This window comes from Lonchura striata, chromosome 9, assembly GCF_046129695.1.
Source record: "Lonchura striata isolate bLonStr1 chromosome 9, bLonStr1.mat, whole genome shotgun sequence".
NCBI classification, from domain to species: domain Eukaryota; kingdom Metazoa; phylum Chordata; class Aves; order Passeriformes; family Estrildidae; genus Lonchura; species Lonchura striata.
In genome coordinates, this window is record NC_134611.1 from 18,695,279 (window position 1) to 18,720,048 (window position 24,770).

At 37.2% G+C, this 24,770-nt stretch overlaps 1 protein-coding gene across 3 annotated transcripts; it reads left to right on the plus strand.

The window, feature by feature from the left end:
• Positions 1–20: 20 nt before the first annotated feature.
• SH3GLB1 (SH3 domain containing GRB2 like, endophilin B1) lies at positions 21–22,207 on the plus strand. 3 transcript variants are annotated; one of them, XM_077785432.1, is made up of 11 exons: positions 21–183; positions 2,873–3,014; positions 5,556–5,684; positions 7,306–7,439; positions 7,820–7,912; positions 9,937–10,023; positions 11,412–11,435; positions 15,312–15,401; positions 15,867–15,967; positions 20,990–21,221; positions 21,735–22,207. In XM_077785432.1, the coding sequence occupies exons 1-11, from the start codon at positions 112–114 to the stop codon at positions 21,840–21,842; spliced, it is 1,212 nt and encodes a 403-aa protein (XP_077641558.1). In that variant the 5' UTR covers positions 21–111; the 3' UTR covers positions 21,843–22,207. The 3 variants fall into 3 exon arrangements, with proteins under 3 accessions (XP_077641558.1, XP_021382388.1, XP_021382397.1); XM_021526713.3 differs by having other exon boundaries at positions 9,937–9,975; XM_021526722.3 differs by lacking the exons at positions 9,937–10,023; positions 11,412–11,435.
• The last annotated feature ends 2,563 nt before the right edge of the window (positions 22,208–24,770 follow it).

Genomic DNA, 24,770 nt, shown 5'->3' on the forward strand with positions numbered 1-24,770 from the left:
CCGCTGCGGCCGGGCCGGGCCCGGCACCGCCCCCGGCGGCTCCCACAGGGACGGGCCGGAGCGGCCGCCGCCGCCGCGGGTGCGCGGGCTGAGTCAGCGCCCCCGCCCAAGATGAACATCATGGATTTCAATGTGAAGAAGCTGGCGGCTGACGCGGGCACCTTCCTGAGCCGCGCCGTGCAGGTACGGACCGCCTCCCCTGCCGGGCCCTCGCCGGGCCGCCGTTCTGCCGGGGCGGGCCCGTCCGGGGACGCCCGAGCCGCGGTGGAAGCCGCGGTGGCTCCGCCGGGCCGCCGCCGCCGCCGGGCCCGGTGCGGGGCGCTGGCCGGGGCGCTCGGCCCCGCCCCGGGGGCCGGGAGGGGCCGGGCCCGCCGCGGGCTCCCGGCTCGGGGGGAGGCCGGGCCCGGCCGTGCTGGCGGGGACGAGGCCGGAGCAGCGGCCGGGCCGGGCGGCGATGGGCTGCTGCGAGAGGTCTCCTCCAGCCGGCCCCTTCGGCCGCGGGCTGGGCGTTCGCCAGGCCGGCTGCACGGCAGCAGCCTCGGGGGCTGCCGGGGCCGAGACAGGCCAAGGTCAGACGGGCAAAGAGGGGCGAGGGCGCCAGCGCTGGGAGCACGAGATGCGCGGGCATCAGCTGCCGGAGATACGGCCGGACTTTGGGCATGCCAAGGACAAAGGTGTGTCTCGCCTGAAATAAACACCTGGGGTTTACTGCCTGCTAAAAACGTGTTCACATCGCTGCCTGATCGGTGAAAGTCGAGCTCTGATGCGACATGAAAGTCCAGTATGTGTCTGCTTAGGCTGTTCGATTTCTTTTACCTTTAGTATGGTTTTTAAGCTTCTTTGCTAGCCCATTGTTTCCGATTTGGTTTTCCCCTTTCTTCACAGTGACGGCACTGTAACTGTCTTTTGTTCCTTAGCTCTTGTCTTGAGACGTAATCCCCTTTCCTTATATTATCAAACTTGAACAGATTTGCTGTATGGAGATGGGCATCCAAACAGTATATAATAATCCACTACGGTTTCTTACGAGTTCTCACTGGGTCACAGTCAGGTTTGGAATGTGATGTGTTGTTGTCTGGTCTGGTCAGTCTGATGTATTGCCCTAAATCTCAATATTCAAGCAGAACCAATGATTAGCAGCACAACAGAGCTCTGAAAATGCAAACTCGTCAAAACATATCGTTCAAATTTAAATGACGTTAAAGCAGTCATTATTACTTCTCTTTGTGATGGAAGTATTTCCATGCTTCCCCCAGTACTCCTGTCTTCTTCCCTATCTGCCTGCTTCCCAGACTGACTTTCTTTCCTGCCTCCACTTTCTCTTTCTTGTTGGACAAGGGAAAAAAAGGAGATGCAGTTTTATCCCTCCTTGTAAGATCTTGTGATGTGTGATGGGACCTTGTGATTTCATTTAACTGTATATGTGAAATCTAATACTGTGGTCTTAATTTAGCAATCTTCACACTGGTGACAGGATTTATGGAAATACTAATAATTTTATATACAAATATTTTTCTCTGTAATTAGTAAAAAAATTAATCCCAGATCTATTTTTACTGTATTGTAAAGAATCTGTACAAAGTTTTTGAGACCACCTGGCATAGTTTAAAAAGCCTTTAAACGGCAATAGTACATCCATGAATAAATTCCCTTCTTCCCTATACAACAGCTGAACTTTCTCTTTACTGCAGTTTGCTTTTATGTAGAACTGTAAATGCCTGAAGCATTTATCAAGATGTGCATGCTATCAAGGTTGGTTAACCTACATGTGACAGAAATGAAAACAAACTTGGGCAATGCAATTTACTTCTATTGTATTCTGTTTCTTACTGGACACCAGAGAACTTGTTAATAATTAAATTGGACAGTCAGAATGCTTCCAGTCCAGTTTAGTTCCTAATTGGTAAATTTGTTAGCAACTGAATCACAAGCCGGATTCTCCTGAGAATGCCTGACTGAACAGAGGGCTGTCAAGGGATGGGATCATCCTTGTGAGGAGCTGCTGCTCTGAAGGGAGCAGGCAAAGCCTCGCTTCCGGCTTTGCTCGCTTCCCTGTTGTGAAATGTGTAGCTTCTCCCTGGCTGGGATTGAAAAACAAACTGCTTGTGGATTAGTAAGATTTGGCATGAATTTTGTATCAAATGAAATGAATTGTCTGATGGATTTATTTAGCTAAATGAAGTTATATTGTATTTCATGGTCACTAAAATCACAGCTTGGACAAGAACTGCAGAGGTGATCTTACTGTTTCTATAAGGCATAATAGGACATCTAAAGAGTTTATCAAACAGTGGTTTATCCTGTTCTAAAAAGCAACATACTCCCCACTGCCAAAAATATATATTTCACAACTTCCCAAGAAAGTTTGTTTTAGCTTTTAATCCTTGTCTTTAGAAGCTTTCCTTAATGTCTAATTATAATTTAAATCTTCTTACTGAAGTTTAAACTCCCTATTTTTGTCCTGTTTCCTCTGGCCAGGATATTTTTTCCAATACATTCGAAGCAGCTGTGATTGGAATCTGTTTTGCCTTCAGGTTTATACAAGGGTAATTGAGGCATTCTTTTAATTTTCTTTATTACCTCTGGACTTTCATTTCAGTTAGTTTTAAAGAACTCTGCAGAATTGGACAAACCTCTTCACATGAGAATTCTCAGATTACCTGTTGCATCTTTGTCTGCCCCCATTTTTACCTGATAGTATGGATGTGTTGGTGAATTTAATAATTTTTAAATTTGTCCTTAGATTTTTACAGATGACTGGGGAATGGTTATATCTTTTAAAACATCATCTTCAAAGTAATATAAGTGACTGTTTTAAATTTGTCCTGGAAAATTATTTCTATGAACTGAATATTTTTAACCTAACTTGCAGTTCACAGAAGAAAAGCTTGGTCAGGCAGAGAAGACTGAACTGGATGCTCATCTGGAGAACCTTCTCAGCAAAGCAGAATGCACTAAATTATGGACAGAAAAAATAATGAAGCAAACAGAAGTATTGTTGCAGCCAAATCCAAGTAAGAAGCCCTTCAGGTTTTTGTTTTCAACTTTTGAATTAATAGATATGCCAATGTAAATATTTACTGCATTATTAGCTATTGCATAAGTGAAGACAAAATGCAGCAGATTTAAAATTTGAAGGATGCAGTTATGGAAAGCACATTTTGAAAAGCTGGCAAGAATTGGAGACACTGCCAATTGCTGGTACTTCCTGAACCTTTCAAATGGGGAAAACTTTATACAGAGCTTTTTAAATTGTTGTATTGGTTCTATACTCAGTCTCGGGTTGATTGGTTTTTAGAATTGTTTACTGTTTAATTGAGTTTCCCATTCTAATTCCAGATATCTTGGGTAGCTGTAAGAACTGTGAAGTTCTTCATGGGGTAAATACAGTGGCTCAGAAATGTCATTATTATTTCATTATTTAAACTCTTTGCACAATGCAGATCCACTTGAAGCAGGCAAGATGAACTAAAATACTTGTCTTTAACAATTCCATTACTGAAGAATTAGCACCCTACTTAAACAATACAAAAAAGTGTCAAATACGATTTCATCACTTTTGAGTCTTACTGTAACAGTGACAGAAAAATACATGGGCAGAAGAAATAAAGTTTTATGGTGTGTTTTATTTGTTTCTGAAATTGCTGCTATGAGTAGTAATGTTGAGGACATCAGTTTCAGAGTCATCCTTTGGTTGTACTAGAGTTTAGAGCTATAGAAATTTTCTTAGTGTATAGATCTAGATTTTAAGTCAAGACCTGGTGTCTAGTCAGTGGGTGAACTACTGAAAAAATCTAAACCTCCTTTGGGTTTGCTCAAATGATAATTTTACGAAACGGCTACTACCTCTGCACTGAAAACAAGTATTCTCCTTGTAATGACATTCTGAGCTAGGATTTATTAGTAAAGGTAAATCATACACTGCTGACACTTCTCTAATGCCAAGTAGATTAATTCTGTATTACAGAGATGTTTGAAGTATTACTTTGGAAGTGTGTTGCATCTTTTAGTTCCAGAAAAACAGTATTTTAAAAATAAACCAACTAATCCTGTGGGAAGAATGCAGTAGAACTTGCAGAATATTCTAGCTCCAATTTCTACTTTTGTCGAGGTCAGAGGAAATAGTTGTCTTTTTCATTCAATTCAGTATTTGTAGTATCTCTTGGACTTTTTCAGAAACTTGTAAGCTTCAAATATTGAAACACTGACTGGAGGCTACTGGAAGTGCATATAGAAGTTTCAGTAGAAGGATGATATATAGTAGTGTCTCAGTTCTGCTCTCCAGTCCATTTTCTGATGGCTAAAAATACTCAGCATTGAGCAGTGATCTTTGTGAATGTAACTTCAGCTGTTTGCTGGCCTACTTAGGAGAAGGATCAGAGAGCTGTTTTGGTGGTTGTTAATGGAGTGACCCTGTCCAGGGGAGGAAAAATCATTTTCAGTCCTGTTTATAGTTGTACCTATCGATCAGACCCATGTAATAGTGCAATAATTTTAGATTAATTTCCAGTTCTTCTGTGATCTAGTAAAACATAAATATTATGGCTTGAGTAAAGAAAACAAATCACTTTTGATAATTTCTTGTTCACTCTTGCTGCCAGGAAGTGGTCTGGTACCCCTAATTTTCTGTCTTAGATTAATTTTTGTGACCTTCATGAAATAGTAGTTACTTAATCCATTGCTGTTGAAAGTTATCTAGTTAACAAGTAGTATTAAAGTGGCAGGTTTGTTCACTGGAAAGTTTCTCTGTGGTTGTCTGTACTATTGTAGGCTGAAATTAGTTCTTACTGATTGTATAAATAAAGCCAGCTAGGTGAGAAATTAATGCAGTTGGTCAGAGAAATTGGATATTGTATCTGAGGAGTTTACTTTTACAATTACAGAGTCCCTGTTTAGGTGTGTGAGGCCTTTCCACCTAAGCTTCCTGTGGCTTAGTATTATGATAGGTAGTAATGCTCACATAGTCTTGACAAGTTTTTCTGATAATTTTATTGCTCAGACTAAGAAAAAATGAGAACGCAAAATGAAACATTTTCTAATAACTTTTAATGGTTTCTTTCAGAGTGTTTCAAGGGAGCATGGGGCACAGGAAGGAGGATATAATTTCTGGGGTTATTGAACTTTCTGAATATTTTAATAGGGAACTTAGAGTAGTAGTTGAACTTAATTCCTACTGCTAATTGTAGTGAACCATTTTTGTCTTTTTAATGGAGGGGGAACAAAAGACTTTTTTTAAGGAGAAGTGTTCTGTTAACTGCTCTTACTGTGGAGACTTCTGATCAAAATTCTGAAAAGCTTCATAACTGTGCTAATGGAGAAGAAAAGTATAAATTTTCACTTTCCCAGATGACTCTAGGAAACGCTTGAACATAACATGGAACATGGTCAGCTTCCAGTTTTCAAGAACAGGATCTCCAGCTTAACATTGTTCACTTAATGTTGAGTTTAATGGCTGGATTTTGAAATTCTTTTTTTGTGTTCCTTTATCTTCTTTGTTTGCTTGTTTCTGAGTTGTGCTTTAAATGACACTAATTATTTCAAATAAACATTTTTAGATGCCAGAATAGAAGAATTTGTCTACGAGAAGCTGGACCGCAAAGCACCAAGTCGCATGAATAACCCAGAGTTACTAGGCCAGTATATGATTGATGCTGGGAATGAATTTGGTCCAGGAACAGCCTATGGTAAGAAGTACAGAAACCCATAGATACAGGCTTTTTTAACAATATAAAATTATATTTCTTGTCTTCCACTAGCTAAAACTGTTTAATGACATTTGTATCAGTTTGACTTGACTTGCTGTGTAACTGGATTCTAGGGGATCAATGATGAGGTTTCTCTCCAAATCAAGAAACAAAACTTGTGGTTGGAATGGTATCCATCTTCATGGATGGATAATTATCTTAGCAGAGCAACTACATTTGGAGTTTAGTTTCCTTGTTAAAGGAACACATCTGCACATTTGACAGTATTTATTGATTTTATTTCTTGTTTGGATTGAAAATGTTACCTGAAATTGACTTTTGTATTAAGAAACCTCCCTAACTGTACAGTATTTCTGCTTTTCTTAATATATAATATTTTGATAAGGATAGGAGTATGGAACATGGTCTAAATTTTATTCCTTCTCTAGTAAATTTATATACCTATGACGAGATGGTTGGGGGTATTACCTCTAATATTTTTACACTGCTGTTAATTTAAATGTCTAATTATAATGTTCTCTAAAACTCTTTAAGTTGCCAATACAAATTCTGCTGTTAATTTAATTAAACAACTGAAAAATGCAGGTGTCTGTATATATTATGGTATGCAAACTCTGATAGTTTACTCTCTTCAAGTCTTTATTTAAAATTACTGTGGGAGAGAAAACTTTTCTGTGAAGAATGAGTTCCTTATATTTGTTAAGAATTATGTTCTTTTTCAAAAAAGGAAAACCCAATTAAATAAAAGTAAATGTTTTATAGAATTCTTATGCCAAAATCAATAATGGCAAGCTTTGTTCCTCTTCCACATGATTTTTTGTATCTGTGGCTTTCCTTCTGATCATCAGTCTCAAGTCTTGCTTTTTAACATCAAACAAAATTGTACTTACAGGCATGCTGTCCCATAAGTTGCAGAAGTTTTTGAATTCAGGCAAATAAGATGAAATGTTAGAATGCAGATAGACTGTTAGGGTTTCATGGGTGTCATAAAGTCTTCTCTGAACACTTAGTGTCCATTCTAACTAAGCAGTATTAGCCTGTTGAAATTCCTTTTGATATATTAGTTTCACTTTCAATACTCCACTTGCATCTAAATTTCAAAGTATTGCTCAGTTAATGTGCAAATGCATATTTTAAAGTTTGAGTAGATGGGGGTGAGAAAAAGCACATTATTTTCCAATATCTTTATAAGCTTTTGCCTTGCTAACAACTAATCCTGTGTTAAGAATGTTGTATAGGAGAGGAAGTTGTTGAATTAAGATAAATAGGTATGACACCCAGTTCTGAAATAGGTGTTCACTATGGAGGTGCCATAATATGAGGTCTCATTGAAATCTTGCCTTGACCTGTGATCGTTCATAATAGAAATGGTTTGGCTTGTTTGTTTGTTTTTATGTTGGTGTTTGGAGTGGTTTTTTTGGGGGGGGGGGAAATTTGAGGTTTTGGGGTTTTCTCCATATTATTTTCTTTCTTTTGAAGGCCCTTTTTAATGGCATTGTGTTGTTTTTCAAACTACTGACCTAAACTTTCTTGACAGTAGCAACTTGTTTTGTTAACCTCCTGCCTGAACAATATGATTAACATAGTTTTTCCTTTGCAGGAAATGCACTCATTAAATGTGGAGAAACACAAAAACGAATTGGAGCAGCAGACAGAGAACTCATTCAAGCTTCTGCTATAAACTTCCTCACTCCCCTAAGAAACTTTATTGAAGGAGACTACAAAACTATTACTGTAAGTTGAATTGTACATTTTTCAGAATTTCACACCAATTGTAACTGTCAGTCTTCAAAATGTAGTAGTAGATAATGGTTCATTATTACTTTCCTCCAGGTAATATAGAAAAAAATCAATTGAAATTTGTGCCTTTGGAGTATCTTCTGTTTTTCTGCTGAGGTGAAACCAAAATAATAATGAAAACGTTTGTTTGGTAACTGTTGTTGTATGAGAAGTATGCATATTGAGCATAAACTGTATGAGAATAATTAAGATCTAATTCTGCCTCTCTCGAACTAAAGAACTTTTTTTTACATGATAATTCATTAAGAGCATTTCCAAGTAGACAGCCTTTTGCTTGTGTGTGTACCCAGTCTCACAAACTAACTTACTTTCAGAAAGAACGTAAACTGTTACAAAATAAAAGACTGGATTTGGATGCTGCAAAAACCAGACTGAAGAAGGCAAAAGTTGCAGAAGCTCGAGCTGCAGTAAGTAGAGGGTTTTTTTTTTAGTTTGTCCATAACTTTCAGACTTACTGATAAATAATTTTCAACCTGACTGCTTGGTTATGTTTCCAGTCCTAGCTTCTTACCCTGGTTGTTTTTCTAGGTACTTTTGTAAGAAAAGCCTTAGTGGAACACAAGGAAACAGAAGTGAGTTACTGATCAAGGTGTTAGTCTTTTAAATATTCCATCAAGTTAGACTTACTCTCTTCTTGCTTTATAGTAGATGAGCCTGTACTGTCAAAAATTAATTTATACAACTTGCCAATATGGGTGTAAATACAAGTGCTTGAATCTCTGCAAATGTTGAAGTGTGTGTATAATTGCTTTCAACTGATGAACCTATCTATATTTAACTTCTCTATGTTCAAAAATATTTATGGTTTCTCTTTATGTATTGCTTACTGTTTTACACTTCCAAACAGAGGTGTGGCACTTCAACCCACATGACTTAACCATTCAGATTCCCTCAAAAAATGCTTATGCAAGGAGATTAAATTGAAAATAAATGTTACTGCTTTTTAAACTCTTAAAATGCTCTAAGTGAAGGAATGGACTGTTGTCTGTATGTAGTTTCATCAGGATATATTTACAGTATATTCATAGCAATTTTTTGACTTAATCTCCAAAGGGTCAGCCTTTAATGATGGATAGTGAAGTGATTTCTTCTGTAAGGGTTACTGCAGTAAGGGTCATGCGACTAAAGAAATCCAGTCAGTTTAAATACACAGGGACAGTGTACGTGATGGAGAGGCAGAAGAAGGACTTACAGATTTTACTAGCTTTTCAGAATGCACAATTGTCCTGAAAGATCTGAGAGGCATCATCTTGAGCTTTGAAGTGAGTTGCATCTTTGAGATCACGCTCCATCTAAAAACCAATATAATCTCTACCTGACAGTTGTGCTCTTCTGTGTCAGTCCATGTCATGCACACTGTCCCTCTGTATTTAAACTATCTGTATTTTTAAGTCTATGCATGCATTTTCCCTTGTGTAAATTCTATGCAAAAAGTCACTTCTCTATTTGTCAAGCTTAATTTGTAAGACTAACTATGGAGAACGGAGAAGGTTTTGATTAGCAAGTAGTGCAATTTTGAAGCAATGGGTAGAGGAAGACTGGATAGTAAACTATTCCTTTGCTTGACTTTGTTCAGAGTTAAGTTAAAAAAAAAAAAAGTGTTTTTATTGTTAGCCTCCTTTGTGGTGTGGTAGCAAGTATGGACCTTACTTTCTAAAGCAATGAAATGACCGTAAGGAATTGTTCCCCTTGAGCCTGGTATTAAAATGATACATATGTATATATTATACTGAAGTTTTAATTCCATCAGCAGTGCAATCATTCAGAGCTTGGTGCTGATTGCTGCTGCTACTACTTGATTCTAAGTATTCATACAGCAAGTATGCAGTTTTATGCACATAATTTAGTGCTGGAAGAGCACGAAACCCTAAACCTCTTCACAATTTTGCCTATACTTTGCTGTCAAAATGTAATTAAAATTAATGTGCATGTGTAAGAAGTATTAGATTGTAGAATGCCAGCAGAAATATCAAAATTGCAGCTCTTCCTTATCCTCTGCAATATAGAAGTGAGAACTAACCTGGATGTAGGTGTGATGCAAATATTCTGCTGGCTCCCTTATTTTTAAAGGAAGAAACCTAACAAACAGGTCTGGACTGATAGGTTAGTGAAGTGTATTGAGCTATGACACAAATTTTTATGCTTTTACTATTTTCTGTGACAGGTTAAAGTGCTAAATTTTATCCACATGTGATAACATGTTTTTATAACTGGGAAAAATAACTTGAAAATTGCTTGTCCCATGCTTACTGTACAACTGAAACAGCTTAGTTCAGTATTTAAAATCAAAATCTAAACTGTTTTATTTATCTATATTCACTTCACAGTCTTGTTTTGCTTAAACTTGCAGTGTTTTGTGGTGATAATCTCTTTACCTGCTATATTTGCAGTTTTATAACTTTCTTTTGTTTTTTTTATCTATACACTTAAGCAACTAAACATCTCTCAGCCTGAAGAGAATAACATTATGGTAAATGTCTCTTACATGCTCAACTTGCTGCATGTAAAATGGCTAAAGGTTTGTTGGCCTCCTGTGTTCATTCATTTTTCTGTCAAATGTTTCCTCTTGCTATCCAACTCATTTTGGTCTTGATTCAGAGGTTTTCCATTCCAAAATGGATTGGTGTAATGCACTAAATACACTAATATCAGTACAGCATTGGATGCTTTTTTTATCAGATTATTTCTGATAATTTGAAAGATACAGTATTATATTATAAATTCTGTGATTTTATGAATGTAAACTTAGGACAAAAAGGAGTTAATTTTTCACTTCTGAAATTATTTTCAGCTATTAGAGGAAAGGAATTATTTAGTTTTCCTATCTTTTTAATATGAGTAAAACTGAATTATGTGGAACAGCCTGGAATATGTGGGAATTATTCCTTTCAAGCAGTGTGTTACAAAGAACTGCTACTGAATAATGTCACAGAAGTTAATGGCTTAATTTAGACTACAATGTATCCTAAGCTTGTTGCAAGGACTCCCTAGTGCAGCTGGTTTTAGCACTATAGTTGTGAGAGTGGAAGAGAAGGGGATGAATTAGTTATGTACAGCATAGACTGTGCTGTCCATCCTGTTCTGGTTGGGGTTTGGATCTGCACAGCATATTGGGTCTCATCTCAATTTAGTGTTCCAGATTTCTCAGCTGTGATCAGATAAAAAATGAGCAAATAAACTTGTTTGTTGCAGTTTGCTCCTGCAACCTTTATACACATTTCTTCCTACTCTTGATTGTGTCATCATCTTACAATGAAAGAAGATGAAAATAACCACATTGCAAGAGGGAATTGAAGGAGCAAGCTGAAGTAATTAACTTTTAGACTAAATCCCTTGCAGTTCTATGATTTTGCTGTGCTGCTTCCTACTACTCTAATACTCAATGTGGAATACCTCTGTAGCTGTTTCAATTAAATTTAGGTTTCAGTCAAAGTGCTTGTGAAATAGAAAACTGGTAAGGAAATTAGCAAGAGAAAGCATTCATATCTTTCAATGTAAAAATGAGAATAGCCTTCCATAGTTTTCCATTATTATAACACATTAAGGTAACTTAAGTTCCTCCTAAGGTAATTTGGCTTGTCTGATTCATGCCATTTTTTGAAGTAATTGTGTCTTGTGTTGTAATAGCTTGTTTTAAGTAGATTCTTGTAATACATGAGTTCTATGAATCACACTCTCTTCAGTATCTAACTTTCATAGATGTAATGCTATCCATATTCATAATAGATTCATTGTGTATGAAGGGCTTTGGGCAACTGACTTGTAGCACTTCTCAAATCCCTGTGAAGTTCTGAGGACAGGAAAGTACTTAAAAGCCAAAGTGTGATATATACTGGAGTAGAGTACCACCAATGTCTAAGTTTGTATTTTTTTATTTTCTCCTCCCCCACTCTAAATGCTGACTAGATATGGGCTGAGGAAGTGACAAAAGTAAGTAAACACTTTTAAAATTGCAGAATTCTGAAATTATAACTTGTGCTGGTCTACTGTAATAAGGGATATTACACGTTGTTGATTTCAGTCTGATGCTGGCAGCCTGATGCATTACATCAGAATCCACTGGGCCCCTCCAGGACCTTTCAGGTTTCAGTGGCAAAACAATGCCTGGGGCTTTGAAAAATAACAGTAAGCTGTTTCTGGCTGTCACTTAGTACCAGTACCATATGATTCTCATGGGACAAGATACAAGAGACAGCTACAGGACTTCTCTCAAAATTTACTGGTACGATATCCTCATAAGAACAAGCTTATTTGAAAATTTTCAGAAATATTGGGGTCTAGTAATCTAAACTTTCCTGAAAACACTGATCTTCAAGTTTTACCCAGAACATGGGACACCTCACTTTTCTCCCCAGTGTTACTAGATCCTCAGCAGCTTAAGTTAGGGAGTAGGCACATCTGAAAACTGCACCTGCCCTGAAAGCTAGTTTGTAAGCTTAGCCTTGGGATGGGTTGCAGCATGCTCTGTCATGCCATCCCTTGCCCAGGGACAAACTCAGAGGAGCTCAGTGGGGTGTTTGGCAGTGGCTGCTGCAGTGCCTTGAGAAGGGCTGTTCTTAGGCTCACTAGCTCTGACAAACCAGCATGGGCAGCAGTCTGTGAGGGGGAGTGCAAACAGGGAAGGAGGGATTTCTGTAGAGGAGGGGTAATTAAAATAGAAGCAGAGCAGGGGCTTTGGAGTACAGTTGTTAATGGGCAACTAAGCTAGGCAGCTGTGGGAGGTGTAGGGAGAAGCTGGGATATGCAGCTTCAAGTGAAATCTTGGGAGTTGTGGGAGTTGCTCTTCCGGCTTTGTGAGTTACGGTGCCACAGGTGAGGATGAGTGTGAGTTCAGAGGGAAGGAGGCATTTAAAGTGAAAGGAGGGTTAACTGTAAAAGGAGGATTAGGTCAACTTTGATCCCAAAGTTTGAGAATTATGTAATGAATTAAATAACGTAACATTTGGAAGCAGGAAACCTGTCTGCTGGTTCTATATTGGGGGAAAAGATGGCAGGGAAAGCATACTGCTGTATTGAAAACTAATCTTGAAGCTATTTGCTTTTCAGAGACAAGGACAAGCAATTTTTAGGGTAGTGAAATTTAACAGATTATGTCTTGGAAAGAAGAAATACTACAAAGTGCTTAACTATAGTATAAAGAAGACAAAAAACTTTAGCTCTTGTAATAAATCATGTAATTCAGAGTCCCCTTTTTATTTAGTATATAAATAGCAGAGACTATTGAGAAGGAACTACAGCATTATGTACAGCCAACAGAGCAGTAATCCATCCACATTTCTAAAGGCAATCTGTCCTGTGTTTGAGAGTTTGAGGGGATGATTCATAAGTGTTTTCAATTTAAATATAACCTTCCCAGCAAAGAATTCAGACCATCCAGTCATCTGGCTCCATGACAGTTTGGGGTTTTTTTCTGAGTTAGAATAAAAGATATGCATGGTGGCAATGACAAACTTTCTTCAGTTTAGCTTCCTCTAACTGCATTTCAGAAGGAATATTAAATACTAGGCACAGCTGTATATCCACTACCAGTGTTTTACTAAAAGTATGTCTAGTAAAACAACATTAGCAAGGTGATTTTATTTCATATGCATTTATGTGTGTTGTCCCTTCACTGAAGGATTGCACAGTATTTGCACAGTATTTCTGAGTCCTGTACTCCAGTGTGAAATCTGGGGAGGTTATTTACATATGAATATGCAGATTCAAGACCTGGGGTCATATTCTGTATTTGCAGAGCAAGTACCATTTTGAGGAATCTTCGTGACACATACCTAGTGAGGCCTTTTAATGATCCTAAAAACACAATACAACTGCAGCTGGGAAGTTTAGTCTTGTGTTTTTGAGCTCTTCACTCTGTCCAGAAATAAGGTGATCAAGCCATAAACTTCCCAGGTTTAAAGTAGCTGGTTTTCACCTTTAGCCTAAGGTGTAGAATAGATATGCTGTCCTGCTACTGTTCACTTAGCAATACTAAGGGATGGGCAAAATTCATTAAAGACATTATCACATAATTCAGTTAATAGAAATCTCTATAAATCCAGTACATTGGGCTTGTGTAAAAATATTTTAAGTCACTCTGCACTGAGTTAATATCTGTTACCACATTGCCTACTTTTCCTTTTCTTACAGAAAGTAGTTGATTTGCTAGAATGTTGTTGAAACAAATACAATTATTGTGATGGATATGTCCCCTTTTTCTAAGTTCTTGTTCTTCTACATTTACTTACTTAACAGGGAGATGGAAACACATGAGCAACTGCTGACTTCAGAGAAGCAAGAGACAAAACTAGTTCTCTCCAGATAAATGATTTACTTACTGCTTTGATGGATTTTTAAAAGAAAATTAAGATCTTGCTTTTCTTCCCCTCTTGGCTATCAGATTAGCTTTTTTCATGTGTTTGTTCTTACATTTCTCTCAAAGACTGACAGATTAATTTCACTGATACTAATTTAAATTTAATCAGAAAATTCCAAGCAAAGATTCTTTCCTCAAGAAACTTTGAAGACCTAACTAATTTGAAACTTGATACAAACACTGCTATCTCAGTTTTGAGTAAGAGGCACACAGTTCTCTTTAGGTACTTCTTCACTGTTGTAATTACTGTGTAAGCCCTTCCAGCTGCAGTGACTTCAGATGGAAAATGTTTCTTAGGTAACTGTGTCATTCTTCTGTGCTCTTTCCTGAGGTTCCATTTGACTTTTCATTCTGATTAACATTAGCTGAACACAAGAGCAGAATGGTTGCAAACACATAAAATGCTTTTGAAACCAGTGTTTTATTGGTATCACCCCATTAATTTTCCTTAAAATATATTTCTCCTTTCTGAGAAGAGTAATTGCTGCATCTTGGACCTAATGTAGATTTTTGCCCTTGGGTTTGTTTTTAGAAACAAGGCACTAAATGAATATAAGCATTGAGGCGAGGTAATCCAGATTCCAGTCTGAGGACATTCTGTCTTGGAGAAATGGATCTTAGAGCACATATTCTGTATGTGTGTGTTTAGTGTAATGTTTTTCTTTTCCCTCCAAAAAAGTACTCTAAAGTAATTTTAGCTGTGCTAGATTGAAGCAATTGAAAACTTAAAAATCATTGAGAACTATATGTAACAAGGAATAAATTTGAACTATTGAAATATGAAACTTGTGTTACATAATTTTAATACAAATTTTACTGTAATTGTAGCATCAAGTGTTAGAACATTTTGTATAGTTCAGGTTTATTTATTTAAAAGACTCGTTGATTACAAGCTCCAGAAATAGTTGTAGTAATTTGGTGGCCAGTACAAGACATTAAATTGAGACATCCTGATAAAACTTCACATCAAAGAGTTGTGTACAGCTGATTGCTGTGCAGTTATGTGGCAAAAATAACATGAAATTTACCTTGAATTATTTCATCAGAGACCTGTTAGTTTGAAGTATAGAAAAAAATTACATTATTCTTGGCTGCCATTGGTATGCTGACAAAACCCCTGGTGCAAACATGGTTGTGCCAGTGAACAATTGGTTTGTTATGGGGAGAGGTGGGGTAATACTGCTGGCAAAGCAATGCCTTTCTTTTGCATACATAGTAGGTGTCTGATGGTAAGCTGCAGTCTGTGTACACAGAGCCTCAACACTTCTGAACCCAAAATGCAATTACTGTTTTTGCCTAGTAAAGATCTGCAAAGAAAAAGCCCATTTCAAACACCTAAGCTTGTGATTCGTGCATTTGTAGGAGCAGTTCTGCATCAAGGGGGACTGCTGCAGTGGGCAGGTGTAGCACAGAGCACTGTGCCAGTTCCTGATGTGCATTCTTGCTTTTAGTCCGAACAGGAGGTGCGAATTACTCAGAGCGAATTTGACCGTCAAGCAGAGATTACCAGACTGCTGCTGGAGGGAATCAGCAGCACACATGTGAGTACCCAAAAGGTGCTGAGGAGGAAAGTCAGTATCAGGGTGCCTTCTAACCATAGCTGCACTAAACTACTTGGGAACTCTGGTCTATGAGGTTTCACTTCAGTGCATTAAAGCATCAGACCAAAAGGGTTGTTTTTTTTTTAATTCTAATTTAATATTCACTGAAATTAACTTTATTTTCCCATTAACCTTCAGAATGCAGGAGCTTTCATTTTCATTCTTTATACCCAGCTTCCCATTCATCAGATCAATTGAGTGTTGGCACCACAAAAATGTTTACTCAAGTATGTTAATTTTTGTGACATTTTATCCTGTTTGCCTGGGAAATCCAGGCACTCTGCCTATCTGGTGTTTATCCCTAAGTGCCAGTATTGGCATTAGCACCTGACTTGGTGCCTGCTCTTTCTAATGCAGCTCTGTGCCCTGGTAGATTAAACTCTTGAATTCTTTGCTGTGTTACAGGCACATCATCTCCGCTGTCTGAATGACTTTGTGGAAGCTCAGATGACCTATTATGCACAATGTTACCAATACATGCTGGATCTCCAGAAACAACTTGGAAGGTAGGAATACTGTATAAACTTCAGGAAAAATCTCAGTTTTTAATAAATGCTTTTGAATGGTAGGAAAATGTACAATGTGTCTACAGTGGTGGACACACAGGCATGCTGGACTGAAAGGAAATATATCTGTTCTCAGGTAATTAATATATAATTACCCAGTGCAACTACTTCCTTAAGCCTACACACAGCACTAAAGCTTTTTGAGAGTTGATCCACTAAGATTTTATGTATTGTGTAATTGAGGAAAGTGAGCTCTTGGTAGCCTCATTTAATGTGACAAAAAGAAATTTCTAGAGATTTATTTGTAGTCTCAGTTGTTGTCTCAGTATTTCAGCTGTCTTATGCTTCATGCTACTAAACCACTGTGCAATGTGGGATAAGTTTTTATACTTCCTATAAATTCCTGTTGCCCCTTAATTCGCTAGAGGTCATTATCTGATTTTCTGATGAAACCCTGTTCTCCACTCTTAACTGAGTTGCCAGCATAGATACAGTATAGGAAGAAATCTACCTCATCCTACCTATTATCCAGAGCACACACAGTAGAATGAACAAGATTGTCTTGTTTCATGGGTTTAGCATTTTTAAAGTAAGATAAGAAGCTGACATCAGTTTGTGCTCTTAATCCTTTTTGTGTGATGGGTGGGAATACAGAGAGATCTATATACTTACACTTCATAAAGTTTCTCTATTCTAATTCTGCACAAGTCACCCTTTCTCAGAGTTACACGGAGAGTAACTCTGTGAGTTTATGTGAGAGTATGCCCTGAAGAATTGTCTGTACTTAGAAGTTTACTGTGATGTCTGTTCTAGGTAACTGTCTCTGAGGTATCTCTGTTTATGTTTTCCCTGACAAGGAAGTAAAAACAAAAGTGTTCTTGAGTCTTACCCTTTTCCTGACTTGCAACTTCCTGTGGCATTTGATTTCCTCAGTTTGTTTAAATTTGTAGTTTAAGATTTTTTTTTTTAGTCTTACAAAATACTAAACTGCTAAATTGTAGTTTAAAGTATTTAAAATTTCCATCTAAAAAGCTACATCTTTAAAGTTACATCCCAGTCTAATACAGTCCAGATATTCAACTATAAAATGTGGCAGGACATAAATACAAATTATGGAATTGAAAGCTTGAAAACAAACATTTACAGTATTAAGGAAAAGCCACTTTTAAATTAGAAATTAAGTGAAATATATTTACACAACTATTTTGAGAGGATATTTTTAAAATGTTTACTCCTATCCTAGTGTATTTATCAAACAGAAAGCCTTAAAAATAATATCCTTATTCTAAGGAAGAACATTTTCCTTTGTTAAATTTGTTTTCCTTTGTTAACATTTGTTAAATTCTGCTTTAGGATGTATAGCTTGTCCCAGAACTGCTGTTTTCGTTTAAAATTTGAGTAAGTTGCTACCACATATTAAAAAAAAAAGTGTATTTGAAGAAAACAGTGTCTTTAGGAAAACAGATGTATTTTTATGTGGCTGTGATCTGATTAGTATTTTTAATAAAATTACTATGACTGGTAGAAAACCAAAAGCATGGAAGCTTTGCAAAATTCTAAATGCCTCTAACAGTGAAATGAAGTTTCTCTGCCTATGTGGATTAAAATAGTTATGGTATTAATCTTGGGTGTGTCTTTCCTTCCTTGTGCAAGGAAATCCCACTGAAGTATAACAGAGCACTGGGACAGGTCTCAGGTTGTGCTCCTTGCTGCCATTTATAGGGGCGTGGTGTGTAGCCTTTGCATTAAATAAGCAGATGAGCAGGGTTTCTGCTCCCGAGGTTATGTGGGCACACAAAGACCAAATAAACAACTTAGGCAGCTCAGCTGGATGTTGGTTAGGTCTGCCAGTGCTGTGTTGGTTAACACATTGTGCTGAGTTACACAGCTTTTCACACATCTAAGAATGGTATTGTGCAACATTCTCACATAAAAGCCAAGAACTGTGAAGCGCTGAGTTTCGTTTTGAGGTTGTTGATAGACCAGAGGCATTCAGCCTCTTAAGTGAGATCAGTTTGTTACTTGAAACAAACCTGGTTCTCAGAGGAGATGCATGTGATATTTTCCCTGGGTCTGAATCTAGGGCATACAGCCCCTCTTGGTTCCAAAGCTGAGCACTGATCTTCCTGATGTACTCTCCAGAGGCAACTGTAGGGAAGGTGGAGGAAAAACTTGTACTCGGTTCTCTTTATATAAATAGACATATTTTTATGGATGTTTCTCTTCAAGGCAGCATCAGCTGCTTATCTCTGTATTGCCTTCCCCTCCTGTGAGACTGGATTGATTCTTTAAATCAAATCTCCCATTTTTTTTTATTTTCAGTTCCTCAGAATTAACTAAACAAATCTATTTCAAATATTCTGGTACTCTGGCTGCTTTTTTTCTTCCTGATAGCTGCTTTTCCTCTGAAGTTTCTCAGCTTCCCTAACAGACAAATGTAAGCTGAGGCATAATTTTTTTCAGATTATCTATTAAAAGTATCTTACTCTACAGGCTGTGAAACTCTTTTTACTCAAGCATTCAAAATAAAAAACACTGAACCAGACAACCTCTGTATAGCTGAAGCCTTCCAGTAAAATGCCTTACATACAGCTTTGCAAAAGGAGTGAGACTTAATGCTCCACTGATTGACAGAATGATTATAAAGTTTTGGCTTTCTGTTCCACTGACTGTACGAACCAGTGACCCTTTGAACTGAGCAGAATGACTTGCAAGTAATTACTGTGTAAATTGAGAACAGGTTTAGCAGTATATTGAAGAGTCATTTAAGAATATTGAGAGACAGCTGATTGTCATTTAAAATTAAATCCCTCTGGTTGAATGCCAGCTAGTCATGTAATAAATACATCATGAGGCACAGCTGAGTTATACCTACAGAAATGTGGGGTCTGGTTTTGGCTTCCTTTATTCTGCTTGTTGGATTTGTTCAGGATATGTGATGAACTAGCTTGAAAAACTAATCTAGCAAATGAAAAAAAAAAAAATTGGTGGAGTTACCTTCTCTTCTTGGTGAGTTGAACCAGCTCTTTGTAATTAAGTGGGATCAAGGTAAGCCTCAGGGGAAGTGGGACTTCCTCCTTTGCACAGTAGTAAGTTGCTGCCTAAATTCATAACAATTTCCTGAAAGTCTTCCCAATTTTAACATGCAATTCGGTCTGACTGTTAAGGGGCTAGTGCTGTCCTCCATATTACACTGCTGCTCTTTTCTTTAAGTCAGATACAATTGTGACTGCAAAATGAACATGTTTAATAAGCTATTCTCATGGAAATTAGTTAACTTCCTGATTTTTGGTTAGTTCAGGTTGTTGAATCAAAAGCAGCAGATTGCTAGATCTGACTCAAATGATAGAGAATGAACGTCTGTGCAAAAAAGGAGTACAGGAGTGGGTGTCCCTGTTTGGTGGCATTGTGCATTTACCAGGTTATGTGTGAACCTGGAACCTTGTGTGCATGAGTGCTTCAGCTGTTACAGATATGAGCTGCATTAGTTCCAGTATTTCTTGTCAGATGAACCAAAAATTAGTTGCTGCATTGATAGGTTTAGTTTTTACCTGCATTAGTCCCTAAACCAGCTCATCTTATGATCATATAAGCACCAGTAATGCTGCAGACATGGTTGTGGAAGTATACTGATCTGGATTTACATGGGTACAGCTGCCACTGAACTGCACCTTCAGAAACATCTGACTGGGAGCAGAGGTGGGAAGGGATGAGATGAGGCTGTTTTCTGGTGGGTTCATATGTGTGGTGTGGATAGATCTTCCTTATGTCTAAAGAACAGGCACACAAAAGGAGGGGGGAGGTAATATGCCCATATCCCAGATGTTAATGAAGAGGCATGCATGTAGAAGGACTGATGAGGGGAGTTATGTGGGAACTCACTTATCAAAAGAATGGGAGGAAATGCAGCTACAGTTCCAGGTCATCATGACTCCGTCTAACTCCTATTTGCTGGCCCTTTTTTACTGCATCAGCTCCGTCACATTTTAAAACCTCTATTGACCTACTCGTAAGGTGGAATCCAGATGGGTGTTAGAACCAAGTAAGGCAGCAAAGGGACAAGAAATTGTTACATCAGCTGCTAAATAACTGAGTTTAGTCTGCCACAGGACTGCATCCCAGAATGTAGGGCAGAGGGACATGAGATGTTCTCAGAGCTCATCATAGCTGGTCCATTCTTCCTGCTCCACTGCCCCAAAATCTCTTGCTGCTTTGCTCTCCTTTTTGCTCCTTCCATTTTTCAGTTGTTATTCTGTGCTTTCCCTTGTATCTGCTTTGTCACTCATAACAGTTTTTTGTGACTGAGCTCATTAACTGAGTAGATTATACACTTTTTTCCCTCTTTTTCAGTCAGGTTCATGAATTTAATTGACTTCATGGGAGGGTCTGGCAAGCACTATGGCTGGCATTGAGCAAGTAGCAGCCTGACCTAGAAATGAGGAGCTTAAGTTGATATACATTCATTTTTAGTGTAAAAAATGTTTTTTTTTTTGCTTTACAGCATGAATTAGGTGAATCAATGAACTGATTTAGATTACAAAAATACTCGTGCGGTTTTTCTTGCTTCCAGAGGGAGGCTGTGGTTTTAGGTTGTATTATATTTCCCTGATCTGGTTCGTCAGCACAATCTTTTGTGTAACCACATAATTGAGGAATGAACAGGAGGAGGTGGAGGCTACTTTTCCTGGCAGAGCTGTCAAAAGAATTGTTTATCAAAGTACAATCTGAATTGAGTTTGACCAACAGTACTTTCTTGGTTTTGCCTTTTTTTAAGAGACAACTAGCCAAGGTTTTTTAAGGTGGCAGTATTCCTTTTCAGTTATGTTGATTTGATTTATACTACTTATCAGGAACAAGCATCTTTATTTATGTTATACAACTCTCAGTGCTGTTATCTTACTACTATCTACTGGTGTTTATTGCTGATAAAAATAAGAATGCTAATTTAGGCATGGGAGTATGTATAATGCCCTGTGTAAAATAGATTCACTTGGAAGTCTTTTTTTTTTTTTAATCTCACAGCTTTCCATCTACTTTCCTCTCCAACAACAATCAGTCTTCCACAACTCCTGTGCAGAGTGTTTCTTCTCCCTCAGTCTTGGCCTCAGCCTCTGCTTCATTGCCTTCAGTAAGCAATTCAATGGTTACTTCAGGCCTCAGTGAACTGAAGTCATCAAGTGGCAGCAGAAAAGCAAGAGTTCTCTATGATTATGATGCTGCAAACAGCAGTGAATTATCTCTACTTGCAGATGAGGTAAAGGTTTTCTATATACCTTATTTATTTGAAAGTAAAATGGCAATATTTGCAAGTCGCCAGTTAAGATTGCATTATTTCAATATTTTTATTTGACTTTTTTCTTATGTAGAAAGTGACTTAGAAGCTGTGGGCTCAGATTTTCTGTAAAGATGTAGCACATCAACACCATCTGTCTTTCCTTCATGAAGTCTACAGAAGTTTCTTCTAGGCTGCCTGTTTAGGCTGAGGGTGGATACCCAGGTTTAAGATAAAGCATAATAGAAAATAAACAGTAATGAATAGAATTTCAACAGAAAAAATGTACTTTAAAATATGATACTGTGTCTATTCTTTTCCATGGACCAGTAAAATTATTTTTATGAGCATTAGATTATGTTCCATGGATGATCGTATTAAATGCTCTGTTTAACCTGGTTAATCTCAATTCCAAGACACTGGGAATCACATGAAGATAGACTGTAACTCTTCCCTGCAAATGAAATTTATAATAATGTGTTTGTCTTTTTGTAGGTGATAACAGTGTACAGTATCCCTGGCATGGATTCAGACTGGCTGATGGGTGAAAGGGGAAATCAGAAAGGCAAAGTGCCTATTACTTATTTAGAACTGCTAAACTAAGTGGCTGGCCTCAATAGAGACTGTTGATTATGGCAACACCATATTTATATACAATTAGCGTTATGTAAGCAGGTTTATGTGTCTTCCATGTTATTGTCTTGAGGGACAAATACCAGCCATTAAAATCTGGCTTTTCTGCCAGCATGGTTGCACGGTCAATACTCTATTCAAATTTAATGTGTTTAAAGCTTTTACTTCATGTGCCAAGAACGTTTCCTACAGATTTGTTTCTACTGAAGTTTTCACTAATACAAGCTTCTACTTTTGAGTAATCTAGATTGAAAGCAGGAGGTACTGTTTTCTACTGAAATTTTTCATTAATGGCAAAGCTTTTCTTCACATAAAATAAACTTATTGTGAACTGATGCAGGTGTAATGCACATTATTTGAATAACCAAAACCAAACGTGAAACATAAACCATGTGGTTCTGTCCCCAACACTTGTGGAGCTCAGATGTGCTGAGGCTTCTCCTGAATGTCTTGTGCATTTAGTCACCTCTGAAAACTTCAGGCAAGTTCTCAGTATGCTGAGCTTTTAAGTTGCATCTAGGTGTATTGACACAAAGTAGGGACATATATTCTGACTTGTTTTAACCTTGCCTTATATTTTTTCCTTTAATTGCTTTCTAGAAAAGAGACTAATTTAGTTTGATTAGTAATTTTAAAAATTCTTTCAACTGCAAGTCAGCCTTTATGTTAAGCAGTGCATTTTGTTAACCAAATATGAATTGTTTCCCTACATTTAAGTAGTTGTATAGAGGAGTGTACTGTTGTTCAGATTATAGGTTGTAATGAAATTCTGCATTCCCAATTCTTATGCAACAGTTTATTTCATGTTCTAATTGGATTCAATTAGTGTTAGGCATTTTGCTTTGCAAGAGAATCTCCTTTCAATGCAGGAAGGAAAAAATGTTTTGAATCTAAAAATGGCTTTATGAAAGGTAGTATTATTTGTAAATAAAACAACATTTTCCTAAACACTGCACCCTTTAGCATTTCATAAGTAGCAGATTTTTAAAGCTGTAAAAAGATTTAAAAAGTGTAGTTGAGGAGAATCTTCCTTTCTTTCTTTCTTTTACCTTTAGTTTCACTATAGTTAGTTAATTGGGTTGGACTTGTCGAAGGAAACTCTTCTTGCAGATAATGCAAATGACCAGAAGTCCACTTTAGCTCTCAGGGAACACTGGTACCAGTGCTGAGCAAACTGCTTCTGATCAGCAACTTTGTTTGCAATGACATTTCCTTAACAAATTTTTAACATTGTCATGTGAGCATGTAGTGATGAAACATTTAGCAATAGAAATTACTTCAGTGGGATGACTAGAACTATATTAATTTAGGTGTTATGGCTATTTAATTAAAAAGTGATGATTTTTATTTTGACTTTCACTTCCAAAATTACTGTCTTTCATTTTTAGAGTGCAGAAGTTACATTAGAACAAATATATTGCATTGGTTCATCTCTTGCGGTAACTACCAAGAAAATCCAAAATTTAATCTGTCTATTAAATGCAAATATTAGAGAGAACAAGAATAATAGTTAGTGATGAAGTAAAACTAATCATGAATCATTCATGATGCATTAAATAAAATTAATTGAAGATAAGACCCTTTGGTTTAGAAGTAAAAAGACTGAGCCATTTACTACAGTGATGATATGCAGTCCTCTCTAATGTGAACTGCAATCAAATCTGTTTCAATTCAAATTAATATTGTTCATTTGACTTAATTTTTAGAATATTCAAGATAATTAAAAAATAACTCGGCTATATTGGACTATTTACTTTGTATTTAAGTGCAATAAAATGTTACAGAACAGCATGTTAAGTTATGATGGAGATTTAGTGAAATCTGAGTAGTACAGCTATGTGAAGGCAACATTTAGCAGCAGTCAAAATTTCTGTGTCAACAGCTTAAGCTGTCGAGAGAAATTGAAGTTGACCCTCCATCTAAAAAAGCTGAAAATTTGTATCTTCTCCCTGGTTTTGTTTAATTTCAGCCCAAAAGTAATTTTTACTGTAATTGTTACTGTTTTCTTAAACGCATCTATTGTGAGATTCCCTGTTGTACACCTGAAAAGGGGAGCTGGCAGAACAGTGCTTGCTTGCAGTTGTATTGCACTGAATATAACTTTACTGCAGGTAGTCCCAAAACTCAATCTTTGCATGTCACTTTTTTGGCAACTTTCAAGCAGAAATTAACTGAGTTTTTGATTTTGTTTGCTGACTCAATGATTATTGCAACATATACAAAAGTAACTGATTTTGGCTTTGGGTCTCTTATTTCTTTGGTTTGTTCCCTGTTTTCTTAGAACAAGCTTTATTGGTTGAAAGAAAAGAGAAAGGATAGACAAGGCCAGAAAAATCCTATGTAAAAGTTGTAGACATTTATGAAATCAGATTTCAATCACAGAAAAATATACAGAATGTGCATTACCTTACATTTAATAACTGGTTTGGCAAGATAAGTGCGTTCAGAATTGATACCTAAGGATATGTGCAGGCAGGGGACAAGTACTTCCATCGCTGTTCAATACATGCATTTTTTTCCTGTATTCACTGGCATTTCACTTCATTCTAATTAATGCTAAGATTTTGAACAATTTCAAGTAGAACAGTCATCACATTTATATTCTGTAACAAACCTGAGTGAGTCTTCATCACAGCTTATCAGTTTTTATGGCAGATGGGATAATATACGACATCATTAGTGTCAGTAAATTAATACTTTTAGAAAAATACTTTTACATCCTGGTTTTATATAATTTCTGCCTTAAGTGCTGTTGCAATGCTTTCTTAGCCAGGCCAAGCTTGAGAATTAACTCTTACTGATTCTGAACAGGAATTCTGATTTAGACCTCTTGCAAACGATGAGATTTTAATAACTTTTATTACTTCTGTTCCTTTCTAGAGTAGTAGTGTATCTTGG